This window comes from Rana temporaria, chromosome 11, assembly GCF_905171775.1.
Source record: "Rana temporaria chromosome 11, aRanTem1.1, whole genome shotgun sequence".
NCBI lineage: Eukaryota > Metazoa > Chordata > Amphibia > Anura > Ranidae > Rana > Rana temporaria.
This window is the reverse complement of record NC_053499.1, coordinates 156,255,824-156,275,643: the sequence shown is the minus strand read 5'-3', so window position 1 is coordinate 156,275,643 and position 19,820 is coordinate 156,255,824. Positions and strand designations below refer to the sequence as shown.

General features: G+C 41.3%; 1 protein-coding gene across 1 annotated transcript in view; it reads left to right on the top strand.

Moving 5' to 3' along the window:
* The window catches only part of LOC120917906 (neural-cadherin-like), a 94,824-nt gene that overhangs the window by 54,153 nt on the left and 20,851 nt on the right, over positions 1-19,820 (top strand). The window contains exons 11-15 of the mRNA XM_040329502.1: positions 8-180; positions 5,833-6,000; positions 9,760-10,009; positions 10,444-10,571; positions 18,945-19,131. Of these exons, the coding sequence (XP_040185436.1) occupies positions 8-180; positions 5,833-6,000; positions 9,760-10,009; positions 10,444-10,571; positions 18,945-19,131 (906 nt within the window). The remainder of the gene's footprint in view (positions 1-7; positions 181-5,832; positions 6,001-9,759; positions 10,010-10,443; positions 10,572-18,944; positions 19,132-19,820) is intronic.

Sequence of the window (19,820 nt, the reverse complement as noted above, 5' to 3'; positions counted from 1 at the left end):
CCAACAGACTTCTTAAAGGAGGACACGCCGGTCGGAACAAGCTTCCTGCGTATCGCCGCCCGCGATGAAGACTACGGCCCAAACGCGGCACTGACCTACTCCTTGGCGGGTGACGAGCCACTGTTCTTCCAGATTAACAGCACGACGGGGTGGCTGTACGTCAACCAACCGATATCTCGGGTATGAGACAAGTGGTGGGCTCACAAGGGCGGTAGGGGTTGGGGGGGGGGGGGGCGCGTTGAGTAGAAGTTTTACCTCCTTTCCTAAAAGTGATTGTAAACCCCATTCATGAAATTTGACCCAGGCACTTAGAGGTGCAATTTAAAAAATTAGAATATCATCAAAAAGTTTATTTATTTCAGTAATTCAATTAAAAAAAGTGAAACTCATATACCGTATATACTCGAGTATAAGCCAAGTTTTTCAGCAAATTTTTTGGTGCTGAAAATGCTCCCCTCGGCTTATACTCGAGTCACCTTTTTGCACCTGATCTCCCGGACTTCGGGGCCCCCGGGACCGGCCGGCCCTAGGTCTCCTGAACTTGGCGCACATGTAGCCCCACGCTTCCTCTACAAGTGTGCAAAGTTTGCTGTCTGAGGGACCTACGGCCGGGGAGCACCGATTTTTCAAAGCCGGGCACCCCTTCCGTAGACTCCCTCGTTAAACGTAAGTCTAGTCATGGGCACAGTGAGGGATGGGCACAGTGAGGCATGCAGATGGACACCCTAGGCTTATACTCGAGTCAAGTTTTCCCATTTTTTTGTGGTAAAATTAGGTGCCTCGGCTTATATTCGGGTCGGCTTATTCTCGAGTATATACGGTATTTTATTTAAATTAATTACACACAGAGTGATACTGTATATTTCAAGCATTTATTTATTTTAATTGTGATGATTTAGACTTGCATGTAGTGAAAACCCAAAATTCAGTATCTCAGAAAGTTTAGAATATTTCAGCAAAGTAGAAAACATATTTTTGGAAAGATAGATAGACAGACAGACAGACAGATAGATAGATAGATAGATAGATAGATAGATAGATAGATACAGTGACAGATAGACAGACAGACAGACAGACAGACAGATAGATAGATATAGACAGATAGATGGACAGATAGACAGACAGATAGACAGACAGACAGACAGATAGATAGACAGGTAGATAGATAGACAGATAGACAGGTAGATATGCAAAACACTGCATTTGCTTTCAAATAAAGCCTGAATATGTGGATTGTTTGCTAATTTCTTTGTATTTGGCTGTTCTCTGTTTTGTGTTTAAAATTTGTGTTTAAAAAGGAATTGTTTAAAAAATAATATTTTGTGTTTAAAAAGGAATTGAAAAGATACTTTTTTTAAAGGAACGGATGAGATGAGAGAGACCAGAGTAGATAATGGAAGAAAGGAAAATGAAAGGAATAAAGCAAGGAATAGAAAGAGGGAAAGAATCAAAACAAAATGATGGGTGAAAGGAAGGAAGGGAGGAAAAACAATGGAAAGAAGAAAGAAAGGGAATAAAGCAAGGCATAGAAAGAAGGGAAAACGAAGGAAGGAATGGAAAAAAGAAAAGAAGGGAAATTAAAGGATGGATGAAGGGAAGGAAGCAGGGAAGAAGGAAATGAGAGAGAGAGAGAGAGAGACTGGAGTGAAGGAAGGGAAGGAAAATGGGGAAAAAGAGAAACAAGGAAATAAAGAAAGCAAGGGAAGGAAAACAAGGGAAATAAGAAAGGAAGGAAAACAAGGGAAAGAAAAAGGGAAGAAAGGAAGGAAAACATGGGAGAAAAAGGGAAGAAAGGAAGGAAAACATGGGAAAGAAAAAGGGAAGACATGAAGGAAAACAAGGGAAAGAAAAAAGGAAGAAAAACATGGGAAAGAAAAAAGGGCAAAGCAAAAGAAGAAAAAAGAGGAATGAAGAGAGACTAGAGTAGATAATTGAAGGAGGATAAAGAAGGAAGAAAGAAAGAAGGAAATGAAGAAAGAAAGCAAGGAATAGAAAGAAGGGAAACAAAAGGATGAAAGATACGAGAGGGAAACAACCTAACCCAGAAGAAGGAAGGATAGGGAAATGAGAGAGAGACTAGAGTAGATGATGTAAGGAAGGAAGAAAGGGGAAAAAGGGAGGGAAGGAAGGAAAAACAATGGAATGAAGGAAAGAAGAAAGAAAGGAAAAAGAAAAGGTAGGAAGAAGAAATAGAAGGAAAGAAGGAAGAAAGGAAAGAAAACAAAGGAAAGAGGAAAGGGCAAAGAAAATAGGAATAAAGAGGAAGGAAGAGACACTAGAGTAGATAATGGAAGGAATGAAGGAAAAGAGGAGGGAAGAAGGGAAACGAAAGAACAGAAGGGAGAGAAGCGAGGAAAAAGAAGGGAGGAAGAAGGAAAGGAAGGAAAAAGAAGGAAATGAGAGGGATTAGAGTAGATGACAAATGAAAGAAAGCAAAGAGGAAGGAGGGAAGGAATAACAAGGGAATGGAGAAATTAAGAAAGAAAGGTAGGAAGAAGAAAAGGAAGAAAGGGCAAAGAAAAGAGAAAATAGAGTAGATGAGGGAAGGAAGAAGGAAAGGCTTAAAGCTAGGAATAGAAAGTAGGGAAACTAATGGATAGAAAAAGGGAAGGAAGCAAGGAAAAACCAGGGGAAGGAGGAAGGAAAGAGAAAGGAGAGAAGGAAGAAAGAGGAAAAAAAGGAAGAACGGTAAAAAAATATCTCACCAAAGCCCCCCAAAGGGAAAGGAATGAAGGAAAAACAAGGGAATGAAGGAAGAAAGAAAGAAAGAAAGAAAGAAAGGGATATTTGGGAATGTTATTAATGCTCCTCAGATGTGATCCGGCTCTTTAGCCGGGCGCTGTCGATGTCGGTATGAGACGTCCGGTGGCGGTTGGTCTCTGGGAAGATTGTCACCGCGGCGCAGAGACCATCTACAGAGAACGCTCCCTCCCCGCAGCTGATACATTTCTTATAAGTTGTGGCTCTGCGGAGATACATTGTAATCTCACAGCTGGTGGCACGCGGCGTTCTGGACAGCTGTGAGGGGCTGTCGGAATCTCATCGTCATTGGCGTTATAATCCAGCTGGACAGGGGCATCTGCACACATCGTCCATCCCAGTCCCTCCGCTCTTCTCAGAATATGACACATCGTGACACGGCCAGATGAGCAGCCTGTGGCTCACCAGCTGTCGTGGAACTACAAATCCCAGCATGCCAAAACGTTCTTGCCTATTTGAATGAACACCTGTGACCTTTTTCTTTAAAGCAATGGTGGCAACTTCGAGACACCTGAGCTCCAACAAACTCATTATACATTGTTACAATAGTTACATAGTTACATTTTAATTTCTTTCTTTATACAGAATACACGGTGTGTGCTGTTGTCACCAATAGTCACCTTTTTAAAGTAAACCTATCATAGAACAAACACGGGGGGGGGGGGGTGACATTGATGACCTCCTGCCTAGCTGCTGTGTTGACCCTCATATTTGTTCTGGGTCAATGATCTCAAAGTATTCAGGCGCCTTTTTTGATACGCAAAGAGACATTTAGCAGACGCACGGTTCTAGTATCTGCATCCCTTAGGGAGTATCTCACCAAAAATGAAATTGCTATTGCAGGGGGTACCTAAAATTCTACCAGAATTTTACCTGAAAGTGACAAGTATTTGCTATGGGATCCGATGGCATGTGATTGGAGAGAAAGAGAGTATTAGACACGTGCAGATCATTTGTTTCCGAACTGAAATTCTGACAAATTTTGGAAACTTGGATGTATCAAAATTTTTGAAATACAGTACCGAATTTAAACGAATCTGAAATAACGAAACCAAAAATTTGAATTCGAATAGTTTTCAAATTGCAATTCAAAAAGTTTTCGACATTAGAAAAGTTTTTGAATTAGAAAAGTTTTAGAATTAGAAACGTTTTCGACAAATTAGAAAAATTTTAGAATTAGAAAAGTTTTAGAATTAGAAAAGTTTTAGAATTAGAAAAGTTTTAGAATTAGAAAAGTTTTAGAATTAGAAAAGTTTTAGAATTAGAAAAGTTTTAGAATTAGAAACGTTTTAGCATTAGAAAAGTTTTCGACATTAGAAAAGTTTTAGAATTAGAAAAGTTTTAGAATTAGAAAAGTTTTAGAATTAGAAAAGTTTTAGAATTAGAAAAGTTTTAGAATTAGAAACGTTTTAGAATTAGAAACGTTTTAGCATTAGAAAAGTTTTCGACATTAGAAAAGTTTTCGACATTAGAAAAGTTTTAGAATTAGAAAAGTTTTAGAATTAGAAAAGTTTTAGCATTAGAAACGTTTTAGCATTAGAAACGTTTTAGCATTAGAAAAGTTTTCGACATTAGAAAAGTTTTAGAATTGGAAACGTTTTCGACATTAGAAAAGTTTTCGAATTAGAAAAGTTTTCGAATTAGAAAAGTTTTCGACATTGGAAAAGTTTTCGACATTAGAAAAGTTTTAGAATTAGAAAAGTTTTAGAATTAGAAAAGTTTTAGAATTAGAAAAGTTTTCGATTTTGCTTTCCAATTTCCAAAGAGAATCAAATAGAATATAAAATAAAGGATTAGAATACAAAAAATAGAATAGAATAGAAAACAATATACAGTAATAGAAAATAAAAGGATAGAATAATATAGAGCAAAACAAAATAGAATAGAAAATAAAATAATAGAATAGTATATAATAGAATAGAAACAAGTAGAATGAAAAAATAATAGAATAAAATAGAAAGAATATAACCATCTTCCGAAATTCGAATAGAAAAGAACAGAATAGAAAATATTTTCGAATTTGAAAACTATTCGAATTCTGAAAATTTGAATCGATTTTGAATACGAATAAACGAAACCAGTTCCGAAAACGAGTTAAACGGAAATAAAAAAATTTAACTAAACAAATTTATGTAAATAACGAATCGCAGCAAAACACATTTTTTTCATTCTGCAGATATGTAGCGAGTCTGAGCGGGAGAGAACCCGTTGCTTTATCTTGAATGAACAAAAGTGACAGTTTTCCTTTAACAATACTAAGGAGATGCATCCAACTGGTATGAGGATTTGGGCTAATAATGACCTTAAACTTAAAAGCTTAGGGCTAGATTCAGCAAGAATTTATGCCGGCGTATCTATAGATACGCTGCGTAAATTCAAATCTGCGCCGGCGTATCTTCTTTCTGTATTCAGAAAGCAAGATACGCCGAAATTAGGCTAAGATCCGACTGGCGTAAGTCTCTTACGCCGTCGTATCTTAGGGTGCATATTTACGCTGGCCGCTAGGTGGCGTTGCCGTCGCTTTTAGCGTAGAATATGCAAATGAGCTGGATACGCCGATTCAGAAACGTACGTGTGCCCGGTGGATTTTTTTATGTCGTCGGCGTAAGGTTACTCCTGCTATATGAGGCATAGCCAATGTTAAGTATGGCTGTCGTTCCCGCGTCAAATTTTGTAAATTTTACGTCGTTTGCGTAAGTCGTTCGCGAATAGGGCTTTGCGTAAATTACGTTCACGTCGAAAGCATTGACTATTTGCGACGTGATTAGGAGCATGCGCACTGGGATAAGTTCACTGCCGGCGCATGCGCCGTTCGTGAGAAACGTCATTTACGTGGGGTCATGTTTTATTTACATAAAACACGCCCACCTCTTGACAATTTGAATTCAACGTGCTTACGCCGGCAGATTTACGCTACGCCGCCGCAACTTACGGAGCAAGTGCTTTGTGAATACTGCACTTGCTCGTCTAAGTTGCGGAGGCGTAGCGTAAATAGGATACGCTATGCCCGCACAAACTTGCGTCCCCCTACATGAATCTAGCCCTTAGTTTTTATCGCCTTCTATTTTTCAGAAATCCCTAATAACACAAGAAGTAATTGCGACAGATGGCGGGAACCGCAGCACGCGGGTGGAGGTGGCAGTACGGGTGACAGATGCCCAGAATCAACCTCCGGTGTGGCAAAAAGATCGATATGAAATTGTGATTCCGGAGAACACATTGAGAGATACACCTCTTGTGGTACGTTATGTTATCTTAACCCCTTCATGCCTAAGCCTTTTACTGACACCTGTTGCTTACAAGTTCAAATCAGTTGTTTTTTTGCTAGAAAATTACTTGGAACCCCCAAATATTATATATATATATATAAATATATTTTTAGCAGAGACCCTAGAGAATAAAATCATTGCAATATTTTATGTCACACAGTATTTGTGCAACGGTCTTTCAAATGCAATATTTTTGCTTGAAGAAATACACTTTCGTGAAGTACATAATTTCGTGCAGTCGGTCTGGGGTGCACACGTGCGGCGCCGGCGACTCGCTCCCGCTGTGATTGAAAATCAGCAGGTCTGTAGGCCGCGATGGCTGCTGGCACCCCGCGATCATTTACAGGAGAGGCCGAACAGCGTTCTGCCTATGTAAACAAGGCAGACCGTCGTTCTATGAGGGAGGACATTTTGTGTTTCTGCTAAGCAAAAACACAGATCTCTGTGTTCCTCCAATCACAGCATTCCCCCCCCCCCCCCACAGTTAGAAAGCACTCCCTAGGAGCACGCTTAACACTTTGATCGCCCCCTGATGTTAACCCCTTCTCTACCAGTGTCATTAGTACAGTGACAGTGCATATTATTTAGCACTGATACCATACAATAAATAGCATTTCCACACTTGCCAGTCGTCCGTGGGTCAGACTTTTGTTCGGTGTAATTGAGGTTACTCTATTATGATGAAATATGAATTATTTTGTCTTTTTAGTAAAATATTAATGAGTAATAATTATTAGGTGAAATGGAGGTTAATATTTAATGGAGGTCAGTGTTTGAAGAGTATGCGGAGGTTTTTGCTCTTGTTTGTACCAAGAATTTTTTTTTTCTTTAACTATTTCAAGTCCTTATTAGCAAAACAGGCATTTCAGTTGGATTTTGCCCTGTACATTTATCAAGGTATATAAATAAATGACTCTAAAAAAAAAAAAAAACTCAGACATTGATAAATATGTAATTTAATGCCATGAAAAGAGTAAAAACTCTATCAAAAATTGTGGACTTTGTGGGCAGTAAATTATAAAAAAATAATAATAATATAAGTAAATTATAAAATTATATATGAAAAAGAGAAGGTATGGGTGATGAGGAACCGAAATAGGCACCACATCCTTTGGGCGAAACATGTTGAGCACAAGTGGCTGCAATGTTGGCTGCAATGTTGTATGAAATGTATGTATTTGACTATTCTTTATCATTTTAAAGATATTGTTATTGTGACAGGAGTCACTTTGGGTGGGGGGTTTGTGCAACTCGGCTTACCTTGGAGAGCTCTGTAAACTTTGTGTCCAGCCAGGGCCGGCCTTTGGGGTGTGCGAGCTGTGCGGCCACACAGGGCGCCATGGGCAACGGGCGCCGTGCGGCCATCCAGAGGCGTACTAGGGGGGGGGGTGGGGGCGTACCACACACTGGGGGGGTTTCAGACCGGCAATGGGGGGGCTACTCTGAACAGGGGGGTCTGCATTGAAGGGGTGATACACTGAAGGGGGGTCTGCACTGATGGGGGGTCTGTGTAACATGCAGGGGGTCCAGAGTTGCAGGGTTCTGTGTAATGTAAAGGGGTCCAGTGATGCAGGGTGCTGTGTAATGTAAAGGGGTCCAGAGTGCTGTGTAATGTAAAGGGGTCCAGTGATGCAGGGGGCTGTGTAATGTTTAGGTGATCAGGGAGCGAGGGGTGAAGATGGGGGTGCCACAGGATTAGCTTGCACAGGGCGCCTGAACACCTAAGGCCCTCCCTGTGTCCAGCTTCCCCGACCCCCCTTATGTGTAAATCACCCTTTGTCTCTAATAGAAATCCAGTCTGATCTGTACTAATCGGACTCACGGTACAGCCACATTGGAATGTTGTGTGTGTGTGTGTGTGTGTATATATATATATATATGTATATTGTATATTGTCTCATTTTGCTGTGTACTCTTTGCTGTGATCGTTTGGGGTGTGACTGTATTCTATTGTTCTATTATGGCTGTCTGCCTCAAATATTATAGGATGTGTAAATGTGTTTGCTGTAAGGAAAGAGGGAGGGGGGCTCCTCCAGCAGCCCCCCTGCTGATAAGAATGTTTACTGATGAAAAGTTTAAATACACCCGACCTGTGTGTCTATTGTCATTGAACAGTTTAACCTGCCCTGAATCCAAGGGTGGGGTTGGGGGGGGGGAGTGTCTCGGAGTTATTTATCTGTTGTAACATGTGCTTGAATAAAGGGAGTCTGCTGGTTTTTACCCTACACTGAAGTACGGCTGGTGACTGGGTGGGCTAAAGAGTCTTGGATAGTGCTGGTTCGGGACAGAGGATGCATTTACGGCAGACATAGTGCTGTTGAGAACAAGGGTTCGTCACAGTTATCTAATAAAAAAAATATTTTTTTAAACAAACTGTTCAATTAATTGGCATCTTTAAAGTCCTGTCCTTTGAACCTTTTTAAATCTATAAAATATATATCTTTATTACAAAATAGTTAAAAAACATACAAAAAACAGACAACAGACAACAACCTTTACTAGGCAAGGTCAACAGATACCCAATAGCACAAAGCATGGAGGCATGGATCCTCAAGAGTATATATCGAGTCCATAAATCAACAGAAACAATGATGTATTGTATCAAAGGGTTGGGTCCATGACCTCCTCCATGATAGCTTGTCAACGTGTTTCGCAATATTGATTACTTCCTCAGGACATACTAGGTAGTTGCTGCTTGGTCTTGAAAACCAGGTATGGGGTGACACAACATAAAATGGACTATCCACAAAACAAAGTATCAAGGCATAAAATTATCCTGCAGTACACCCTGAACAGGTGAAGAGAAAGAGGAATCCAAACTCTAAGGCCTCGTACACACGATCAGTTAACCAGAGGATAACGGTCTGATGGACCGTTTTCATCAGTCCAAACCGATCGTGTGTATTGGGCCCATCGGTTAAAAAAAAGCCAACTTGCTTAAATTTAAATCCACGCATGCTCAGAATCAAGTCGACGCATGTTTGGAAGCATTGAACTTCGTTTTTTTCAGCACGTCGTTGTGTTTTACGTCATCGCGTTCTGACACAATAGTTTTTTTAACCGATGGTGTGTGGGAGCGGCGGACCATCAGTCAGCTTCATCGTTAACCTATGACAACGGTCTGAACGAACCGTTCTCATCGGATGGACTGACCGTGTGTACGCGGCCTAAGATGACCAAGTGGACCAACAGTAGTGAAATGAAATAAATCACTGTACGCTTAATAAGGGTAGACAAGTTGAGAATGAATAATTTCATTTGTAGTTATCACAGCTGGTCTTAATGTAATCTTTTTGTATTACAAATGGATGGCCAATCAGTCCAAAGAAGCCTTCCAATATTACATTATTGAGCCTGTGGACTCAAAATGGAGCCAAACCCAACCCTGATAGGGTAAGGGGTACCTTGGAGGGTATCAATAAATCTGTCCCCACCGGCTCACAGGCAATTTAATGCCGCATGCAAGGATTGTGGACTTTGTCAATTCATGGGGTCTTTCATATAGATTTGTCGACCCGCTGTGACAGCCAACTGCTCTATACAAAAGTGAATAGTGCCTTTGTGTGCATGGGCCACAGATGTAACAGGGGTAACATTTGCAGGAAATCCTCGGGGTGTAGGATGGACAGAAATCACTTGGCCTTTCATCCTCGTCAAGAGATTTCCCAATGCATACTTCTGTTTTACTCAAATGACACGTTATTCCATTGTATCTCTTGGTTTTGTGTAGACCGTCAAGGCAAGATCACTTCTGGGAGATCCTCGAGTGACATATAATTTGGAGGAAGGACTGGTCCCTGAGAGTAACATGCCAGTACGTTTCTACCTGACCATGAACCGGGAGGATGGTTCTGCTTCAGTATTAGTGGCTGAGAACCTCGACTACGAAACCACCAGGAACTTTATCTTGAAAATCAGAGCTCAAAATGTTGCTCCGGTGCCTCTAGCTGCCTTCACTACAGTGTATATTAACATCACAGGTAGGACTAAGTGACCTGAGTACTCACCTTGTAAAGTGCACCTGTTTTCTGCTTATACAGGAACACAATACTAAACCCCACCCATCAAACAGACACAAAAGGTATATTGGCTGGCTGTTAAAGCTAAACATATTCTAATTTCAAGCTGTTAATTGTATTTATGAGCCTAGTTGCCTTAGGGGTGGTAATAAAGGTTCACGGTATGAGATTGATAGAAACACACTCATTGTAATACTGAGAAGAGGTTGTGATCTTGGTTGTCGTCTCTCACAAATGTGTCTAGGGGAATTTTAGGTTATTAGGCTTTGGTATATGATTAAAATGTATCCGAAGAACTAGATTTTGGTATTCAATTTTATTTTTTTATTTTATTGTTGTATACCAGGTGCACTTTAACACTGTAAAAACACTAAGATGCTTTGTTGAACTTGCAGATGTGAATGATAATGTCCCATTCTTCAGCTCGTCCATATACGAGGCTTCAGTGACCGAAGGACTTGAGTTGGGGACTTTTGTCCTTCAGGTTTCTGCATCTGACCAAGACCTAGGTCTTAATGGAGAGGTAAACAATTATAGACCACACTCTTTAGGTTTCATATTTACATGTTCTGTGAGCATTGTCCTCATTGGTGGTTATTCTCTTTATTCATTTTTAGGCATAATTGACTAATGAAATGTCCACTTAATCATCAACATTCCAAGGGGAGCATGATCCAACATTTCATTGGCTGGGCCAACATTCCATTGCCTGGTTCAACATAATCCATCATTCCATTGGATGTGCCAGAATGATCCAACATTTCATTGGCTGGGCCAACATAATCCATCATTCCATTGGATGTGCCAGAATAATCCAACATTCCATTGGCTGGACCAACATGATCCATCATTCCATTAGATGTGCCAGAATGATCCAACATTCCATTGGCTGGTCCAGCATAATTCATAATTCCATTAGATGTGCCAGAATGATCTTACCTTCCATTGGCTGGGCCAACATGATCCAACATTCCATTGGCTGGGCCAACATGATCCAAAATTCCATTGGCTGGGCCAACATGATCCAACATTCCATTGTTCCATTGGCTGGGCCAGCATGATTCAACATTCCATTGGCTGGTCCAACATGATCCAACATTCCATTGGCTTGTCCAACATGATCCATCATTCTGTTTGCTGGGCCAACATGATCTAACCTTCCATTTGGTTGTGCCACTCATCAACATCCCATTGGTAGTATGAACCTTCATCAACATTCCATTGGTTGTACCAATAGCTGTCAGCGTCCCATTAGTAGTATCAGCATTCATCAGCATTCTATTGGTTGTTATTAATCACTGTTCCACAGTACCAAATTTTGAGAGTTTTCAGTTAGTTGTACGAAAAACCAGTAACATTCTACTGAACGTCCAAACATTTTGCAACATTCCCTTTTCTGTAACAATGTTTTTTGATTAACCTTTCATGTTTATCGTACATTATGTAAATTTCACCATGCCAGCTTACCTTTTACGTTTTCAGAACTATATAACCTTTTTATTGGCTTCTGATTGAAATGTTCAATTGTTCAATATCATTATTATTTATTATCCAAAAGATATAAAAGCTTAGTTGGTTTAAGACACAGAAATGCTCTTTATAACAGATTTTCTAATCTTTTCAAGATTAGAAAGTGTGGGGAAGGTTTAGAAACCTGTCAGGTTATTAATACTGCAAAAGACACATAGGCACGCTGGACCCAAGTCGAAAGGTCAGGTTTGATCTCTAGTTCAAGGAAGGCAGCTCTCCATTAAGTAGGACATCCCACAGGGTCCCTGGAAAAGTCTAAGAAAAGTGGTAAAAAGGCAAATGGCTCTTTCAAAACTTTTACACTTTGCTCTGTGTTTTAATACAGCCATTGTGCTTCAGGGGGGGGGGGACGCTTCCATAAAACTAAAGATAGATCTTCGTGGGAAGGACGCATGCAAAACTGACCATTTTACCCTTTCCTAGCCATAGCAAGGGGTGCTAGCCTTTATCAAACATTAACATAGGTCTTCTAGTGCAATCTATTATGATTCTGATAACATCCATTGCTTACGTCCCATCCCAAAAAAGAGGGAAGTTGCCCCCCCCTCCTTAAAACGTGTTGGTTGTATTTGATATTCTTGACAAATAAATGTTTCAAAAAGACCTTTAAATGATACTGAATTTGTACTTGTTACTCAGTACACGTCCAAGAGTTCCTGAGCGATCCCTTCGTCCTGTTGAGCAAGGTCAACACATTCTTAAAGTGTGTACTAGACCAGTGGTTCTCAACCCTAGTGAGACCAGGGGCGGGTTATTTCTTCCCAAATCTTCCATGCGCCAACAACAACAAAAAGTTTATGCCAATACAAAAAAAAACACATTTGGGAATGTAAATGTATGTATTAAAAAGAGAGTAGTCAGTCAAAAATATCAGTTTAGCCAATAAGTAAATAATAACATTCTACCTGAACTCCTATGTATTATCCAGGCCAAATATTATTTCTGCACAAGCCAGCTCTTCTCAAGGTTCCTCTAAAGGTTGCAAGGGGTTCCTTGAGCTGTGGCTGATTGACCTTCCCAAGTGATGGTGCCTGGATATTTCCATACCCAACGCCACTTGGCAGAGCCAGTGCAATGACACCAATGGTCTCTTTAGCTATTGGTAACAAGGGCATTGTTGGCACCACTGTAAGGGTGGCATTGCTCTCAATAACCATTAATGTAAGGGACATTCTTCCCACTCACCACCAATGTAAGAGGCGTTTTTCCCACTGTCTCCCAATTAATTGAATTTAGGGTATGGGGCTGTGTTTTTCTTACTGTAGAAACCATTTTATCTACTGACCACTAATGGAAGAGGGGCATTCTTCCCACTGACCACTAATGTATGGGGAGCATTCTCTCTGACCACTAATAGAAGAGGGGCATTCTTCACTCTGTCCACCAAAAGAAGAGGGTAATTTTTCTAGATGACCACCAATGTAAGGAGCATTCTTCCCACTGACCACCAATTTAAGTGGGGGGCATTTTACTAACCACCTATAGTAGGGGGGGGCATTCTTCCCACTCACCACCAATCTAAGAGGCGTTTTTCCCACTGTCTCCCAATTAATTGAATTTAGGGGAGGGCGAAGTGTTTTTCTCACTGACCACCAATGTAGAAACCATTTTATCTACTGACCTCTAATGGAAGAGGGGCATTCTTCCCACTGACCACAAATGTATGGGGAGTATTCTCTCTGACCACCAATAGAAGAGGGGCATTCTTCCCTCTGATCATGATTAGAAGAGGGGCATTCTTCCCATTGATCACCAATGTAAGGAACATTCTTCCCATTGATCACCAATGTAAGGGACATTGTTCTCACTGATCACCAATGTAAGGGACATTCTTCCCACTGATGACCAATGTAAGGAACATTCTTCCCTCTGATCACCAATGTAAGGGACATTCATCTCACTGATCACCAATGTAAGGAACATTCTTCCCACTGATCACCAATGTAAGGAACATTCTTCTCACTGATCACCAATGTAAGGAACATTCTTCTCACTGATCACCAATGTAAGGGACATTCATCTCACTGATCACCAATGTAAGGAACATTCTTCCCACTGATCACCAATGTAAGGGACATTCTTCTCACTGATCACCAATGTAAGGGACATTCTTCTCACTGATCACCAATGTAAGGGACATTCTTCTCACTGATCACCAATGTAAGGGGCATTCTTCTCACTGATCACCAATGTAAGGGACATTCTTCCCACTGATCACCAATGTAAGGAACATTCTTCCCATTGATCACCAAAGTAAGGAACATTCTTCCCATTGATCACCAATGTAAGGGACATTCTTCTCACCGATCACCAATGTAAGGGACATTCTTCTCACCGATCACCAATGTAAGGAACATTCTTTTCACTGATCACCAATGTAAGGGACATTCTTCCCACTGATCACCAATGTAAGGGACATTCTTCCCACTGATCACCAATGTAAGGAACATTCTTCCCACTGATCACCAATGTAAGGGACATTCTTCTCACTGATCACCAATGTAAGGAGCATTCTTCTCACTGATCACCAATGTAAGGGACATTCTTCTCACTGATCACCAATGTAAGGGACATTCTTCTCACTGATCACCAATGTAAGGGACATTCTTCCCACTGATCACCAATGTAAGGGACATTCTTCTCACTGATCACCAATGTAAGGGACATTCTTCCCACTGATCACCAATGTAAGGAACATTCTTCCCACTGATCACCAATGTAAGGGACATTCTTCCCACTGATCACCAATGTAAGGGACATTCTTCCCACTGATCACCAATGTAATGACATTCTTCTCACTGATCACCAATGTAAGGAACATTCTTCTCACTGATCACCAATGTAAGGGACATTCTTCCCACTGATCACCAATGTAAGGAGCACATTTCCCATTGTCCTCCATTTAATTGATTTTATCGGGGGTTCCGTGAGACCTAAAAAATTATTTCAATGGTTCCTCTGGTGTAAAAAGGTTGACAAAGACTGGCAGAGTCTATTATTCGAAAGAAAATAAGGTTTTATGCTGCCTTTTCTAAAGGCAACACAAAACATCAACGTGTCACCATTCACCTAACACACATCTCGTAGCATCCTGGTCAGTCACTATTTAAACAAATTAATACCTCTCTACCCGTAGATTTCCATTATACGTACACATAAACAGGTTCCAACAGGTTTTCAAACACCGTCCTTCTATACTTATCTCTGCTGGGTTATTATCATATGTGTATTATTACAAAAAGAAAAAAAAAAGCAACATGAATCTAAACATTTCTTTATGGATGAAAAAATACATTTTCTTCCTTCTTCCTTTGCTTTGATGTCTCTGTGCATGTCTCGTTGAATTAATTCTCTCCCGCTGATCCTTGCCATCCTTGCAGGGGGGGACGACCATGCCAGTCTTCCCAAAACAAACTGTCACTTTCATCTTTCCCTTCCATACCAAAAGGGTAAAAATGAGAGCGCAAACGGCAAGATTCCCCAATTCACAAAGTGTTAGTTCCCCGCCGCTCCGTCTGCCAGCGACTAGTGCAATGCGTGACACCGCCACCAATTCAATAATATTCTATCAGGACGCTTCTTCCACTTGGTGATAGAATACGGGGGAAAAAATAGAGGAAACATTGATAGTAAACAGCCACAAGATTTATAAATAAATAAAAAAAAGGGGAAACTGTCAATACAAATATTGGTCGTTTCAGGGTCTATTTACATAATTGCATGCATTAACCACTTAAGCCCCGGACCTTTAGGCAGCTAAATGCCCAGGCCAGTTTTTGCGATTCGGCACTGCTTTGCTTTAACTGACAATTCTCGCGGTTGTGCGACGTGGCTCTGAAACAAAATTTGCGTCCTTTTTTTCCCCACAAATAGAGCTTTCTTTTGGTGGTATTTGATCACCTCTGCGGTTTTTATTTTTTGCGCTATAAACAAAAATAGAGCGACAATTTTGAAAAAAATGTAATATTTTTTACCTTTTGCTATAATAAATATCCCCCAAAAACATATATAAAATTATTTTTTTCCTCAGTTTAGGCCGATACGTATTCTTCTACCTATTTTTGGTTAAAAAAAAATCGCAATAAGCGTTTATCGATTGGTTTGCGCAAAATTTATAGCGTTTACAAAATAGGGGATAGTTTTATTGCATTTTTATTTTTTTTTATTTTTTTTTACTACTAATGGCGGCGATCAGCTATTTCTTTCTTGACTGCGACATTATGGCGGACACTTCGGACAATTTTGACACATTTTTGGGACCGTTGTCATTTTCACAGCGAAAAATACATTTAAATTGCATTGTTTATTGTGAAAATGACAGTTGTAGTTTGGGAGTTAACCACAGGGGGCGCTGAAGGAGTTATGCTTCACCTAGTGTGTGTTTACAACTGTAGGGGGGTGTGGCTGTAGGTCTGACGTCATCGATCGAGTCTCCCTATAAAAGGGATGACACGATCGATGCAGCCGCCACAGTGAAGCACGGGGAAGCCGTGTTTACATACGGTTCTCCCCGTTCTTCAGCTCCGGGGAGCGATCGCGAGGGGGTGGCTAGAAACGAATAGCCCCGCCCTCGTCCCTGGTCGCTCCCCGACGATTTCCGACCGCCGCATGTAGCGGGGGGGGGGGGGGGGGGTCCCGATCGGACCCCGACCTGCGGAAAGGCAGGGACGTACATGTACGCCCATATGCCTGTACGTGCCATTCTGTGGACGTATATGTACATGCGGCGGTTGTTAAGCGGTTAACCACTTCCTTACCGGGCCTATCCTGGCACTCCTCTCCTACATGCAAAAATCATATTTTCTTTGCTAGAAAATGACTCTGAACCCCCAAACATTATATATGTTTTTTTAAGCAGACACCCTAGGCCAGTGATGGCGAACCTTGGCACCCCAGATGTTTTGGAACTTCATTTCCCATGATGCTCAGGCATTCTGTAGTGTAGTTGAGCATCATGGGAAATGTAGTTCCAAAACATCTGGGGTGCCAAGGTTCTCCATCACTGCCCTAGGGAATAAAATGGCGGTCATTGCAACTTTTTATCTTGCACGGTATTTTTTCAAATGCCTTTTTTTGGGGGGAAAAAATGGTTACATGAATTAAAAAAATAACAAAACATTAAAGTTAGCCCAAGTTTTTTTACATAATGTGAAAGATGAAATTACGCCAAGTAAAAAGATACCTAACATGTCACCCTTCAAAATTGCACACGCTTGTGGAATGGCGCCAAACTGCGGTACTTAAAAAAGGTCTAGGGCTAGAATTATTGCTCTCGCTCTAACGTTCGCGGCAATACCTCACATGTGTGGTTTGAACACCGTTTTCATATGTGGGCGGGACTTATGTATGCTTCGGGGACAAGGGCACTTTAAAAAAAAGTAAATTTTACTTTAAACTTTTCACTTTGACACTTAAAAAAAATGTGATCACTTTTATTCCTATTACAAGGAATGTAAACATCCCTTATAATAAGAATAAGCATGACAGGTCCTCTTTACAGTGAGATATGGGGTCAATAAGACCCCACGTCTCACTTCTAGGCTGGGAAGCCTGAAATAAAAACAAAAACGATCACCGCTTCACAAACAAAGCGGTGCCGTTTTTTTGAATGCAGAGGCCGGGAGTGATGTCATAACATCGCGCCCGGCCTCCGAACGATCATAGAGACTCTGGCGACCATCTGGTCCACCAGAAATCTCTATGGTAGGCATCCGGTGCCGGCGGATCTGTTCTCCGACTCACCGATTGCAGCAGTGAGTCGGTAGAAGCACCCTAGGGGGGCGGCGGGAGGGGGGAAGGATTCAGTTGCTTAATAACCAGCGCTTGCCTTGCCTCCAAACACTTGTGTTGGAAGACAACATGAATTAATATAATTTTTGGATTTTATACATACCTGTCTTCGTTCCCAATGGTCAGCCAGGCTGAGGCTTGCAGTTTCCTGCAGTTCAGTATGCCCCCCCAGGTTGGAGTGCAGTCAGTTAAAACTCTATATTTACATGATACTAGCAGCTCCAGCTCCAATCTGTCTACGAGATCCCTTGATTAGCCCCTCCGCAGACAAGCTTCAAAGGGAGATGTAATTGCCAACATAAGTAATGGCAATGATCAAAGGCCAGCAAGCTATTGTAGATGATATGGGCAATACTGCCTCCGGAGGCCAAGTATGGCAGGACAGTCAGTAATATAATCTATTAAGGAGGATTGTCCTGTGAACACTATGATTGGTCCAAGGGCAAATGGGCTGGCAATGGGGGGGGGGGTTTGAATGAGTTACGACTGAGGTTCTTTAAATAGGACTGTTTGAATCAGAGAGCTCTCTTTTAACATCTGAGCTCCGCCATCAAGGATTCTACCTAGAGGACGTGTTAAAGGGGCTGTAAAGGTTTGTTTTTTTATTTTCTAAATAGGTTCGTTTAAGCTAGTGCATTGTTGGTTCACTTACCTTTTTCCTTCGATTTCCCTTCTAAATGTTTTTTTTCTTTGTTTTCTCACTTCCTGTTCCTCCTCAGTAAGCTGTTCTGGCTGACTAACCCCCAGCCAGATGGTGGGGGCAAGCTTACTGAGGAGAAACAGGAAGTGAGAAATTCAGACAAAGAAAAAAAAACATTTAGAAGGGAAATGGAAGGAAAAGGTAAGTGAACCAACAATGCACAGGCTTAAAGGAGCCTATTTAGAAAATAAAAAACAAAACTTTACAACCCCTTTAAGTATATGTATTGTTTTGATGATTGTTATATGTTGTAGATATCTTCTGTTTAGTGTGTGATATTCCTATTTTCTTGGGAAATAAATGTAACATTGTTTACTAAGCAAAGTCTTCATTGCTAACATTATATCATTATGCCTAACATACGCTCATGGTAGACTAGCTAATTATAGGGATTTCCGAATTAATACATATATGCAATAGTTATATAGGGTACAATATTGTAGTATGGTGTTGCAATTTTTACTTCAACTTGCCTGACACAAGCACTAGTTATCAAGCAGCTATCTCCTTGCTTGGTAAGTTGTTGGATGGGGAGCCCTGCCGACCTCGTAGCCAGACTCCCTCAACCACCCTGACATTTAATGTCAAATCAGTTTTTCAAAGAGCTATGCAACCGTGAACGAGTTCTTACAGTGGTCATGAGAATGCCACACTTACAGATATTTGGAAGGAATCTTGGTGTCATGCCACTTGAGTGGTGTTGTACCCAGAAATATACTGGAACCATCAGATGGGAGGTCAATTAGCCAAAGCTCAAGGAACCCCTAGTAACCTTTGGAGGAACCCAGGTTGAGAATGGCTGAAATATAAGGATGAGGTCTCAAACAGTAGGAATGTTTCCGGACAGTTCCTGACCTCCATGTCTTGTCCTCCTAGATTATGTATTCCATATTGGAAGATCGTAGTGGGGACCATGCTCTGTTCCACATAGACCCCCAGACCGGGAGCATCTACACCGCAGCAGTCTTCGACCGAGAGACAAAGACATCGTACTTACTGGAGGTCAAATCATCCGATGGCTCAGAATCTTCTCGACCAGGAAAACACGGGCAGCCCAATACTGGTACACAAATATCTACAATTCAGTCTAAAATATTATATGTGTTGGCTTATTTTTTAGTTTTGCAAAAAATCCTCATGAGGAGGATGACTTGAACGAGGACAGTGAGCAACTCATGTGAGAAGGCATACATGTCTATGTAGAGCTGAGTCGCCTAGCTGAAAATTACTCATAAATTACTCATGAAACGCATAGAGCCTGAGGCTCTAATTGGCTTGAAAAAGGTTTGGCACTGCGCCCCGAACCCACCCACTTGTGACACTAGCGAATCAATATTCGCTATTGTCTTCTGGCTTCTCCTCCCAGCCAATCGGGACAGGAGGCGGATAATGTTGGCCGGGAGGAGAATCTGAGGAAGCCACAGAAGGACTGAGTGCGGAGGACCGTGGAGAAGTGAGTGCGGGGGGGGGGGCCGTGTAAGGATGATTGCGGACCTCTCTCCTCCTCAGAAATGGCCAGTCTCCCTAGTTTGCATGCGGGATACCGGACTCATAGGTTTCTATGAGTTTTTTTTATTCAAGCCATATGATTAGAGCCTGAGGCTCTAATTGGCTTGAAAAAAGGTTTGGCTCAGGGCACAGAGTACTGCGCCCCGAACCCACCCACTTGTGACACTAGCGAATCAATATTCGCTATTGTCTTCTGGCTTCTCCTTCCGACCAATTGGAACAGGAGGCGGATAATGTTGGCCG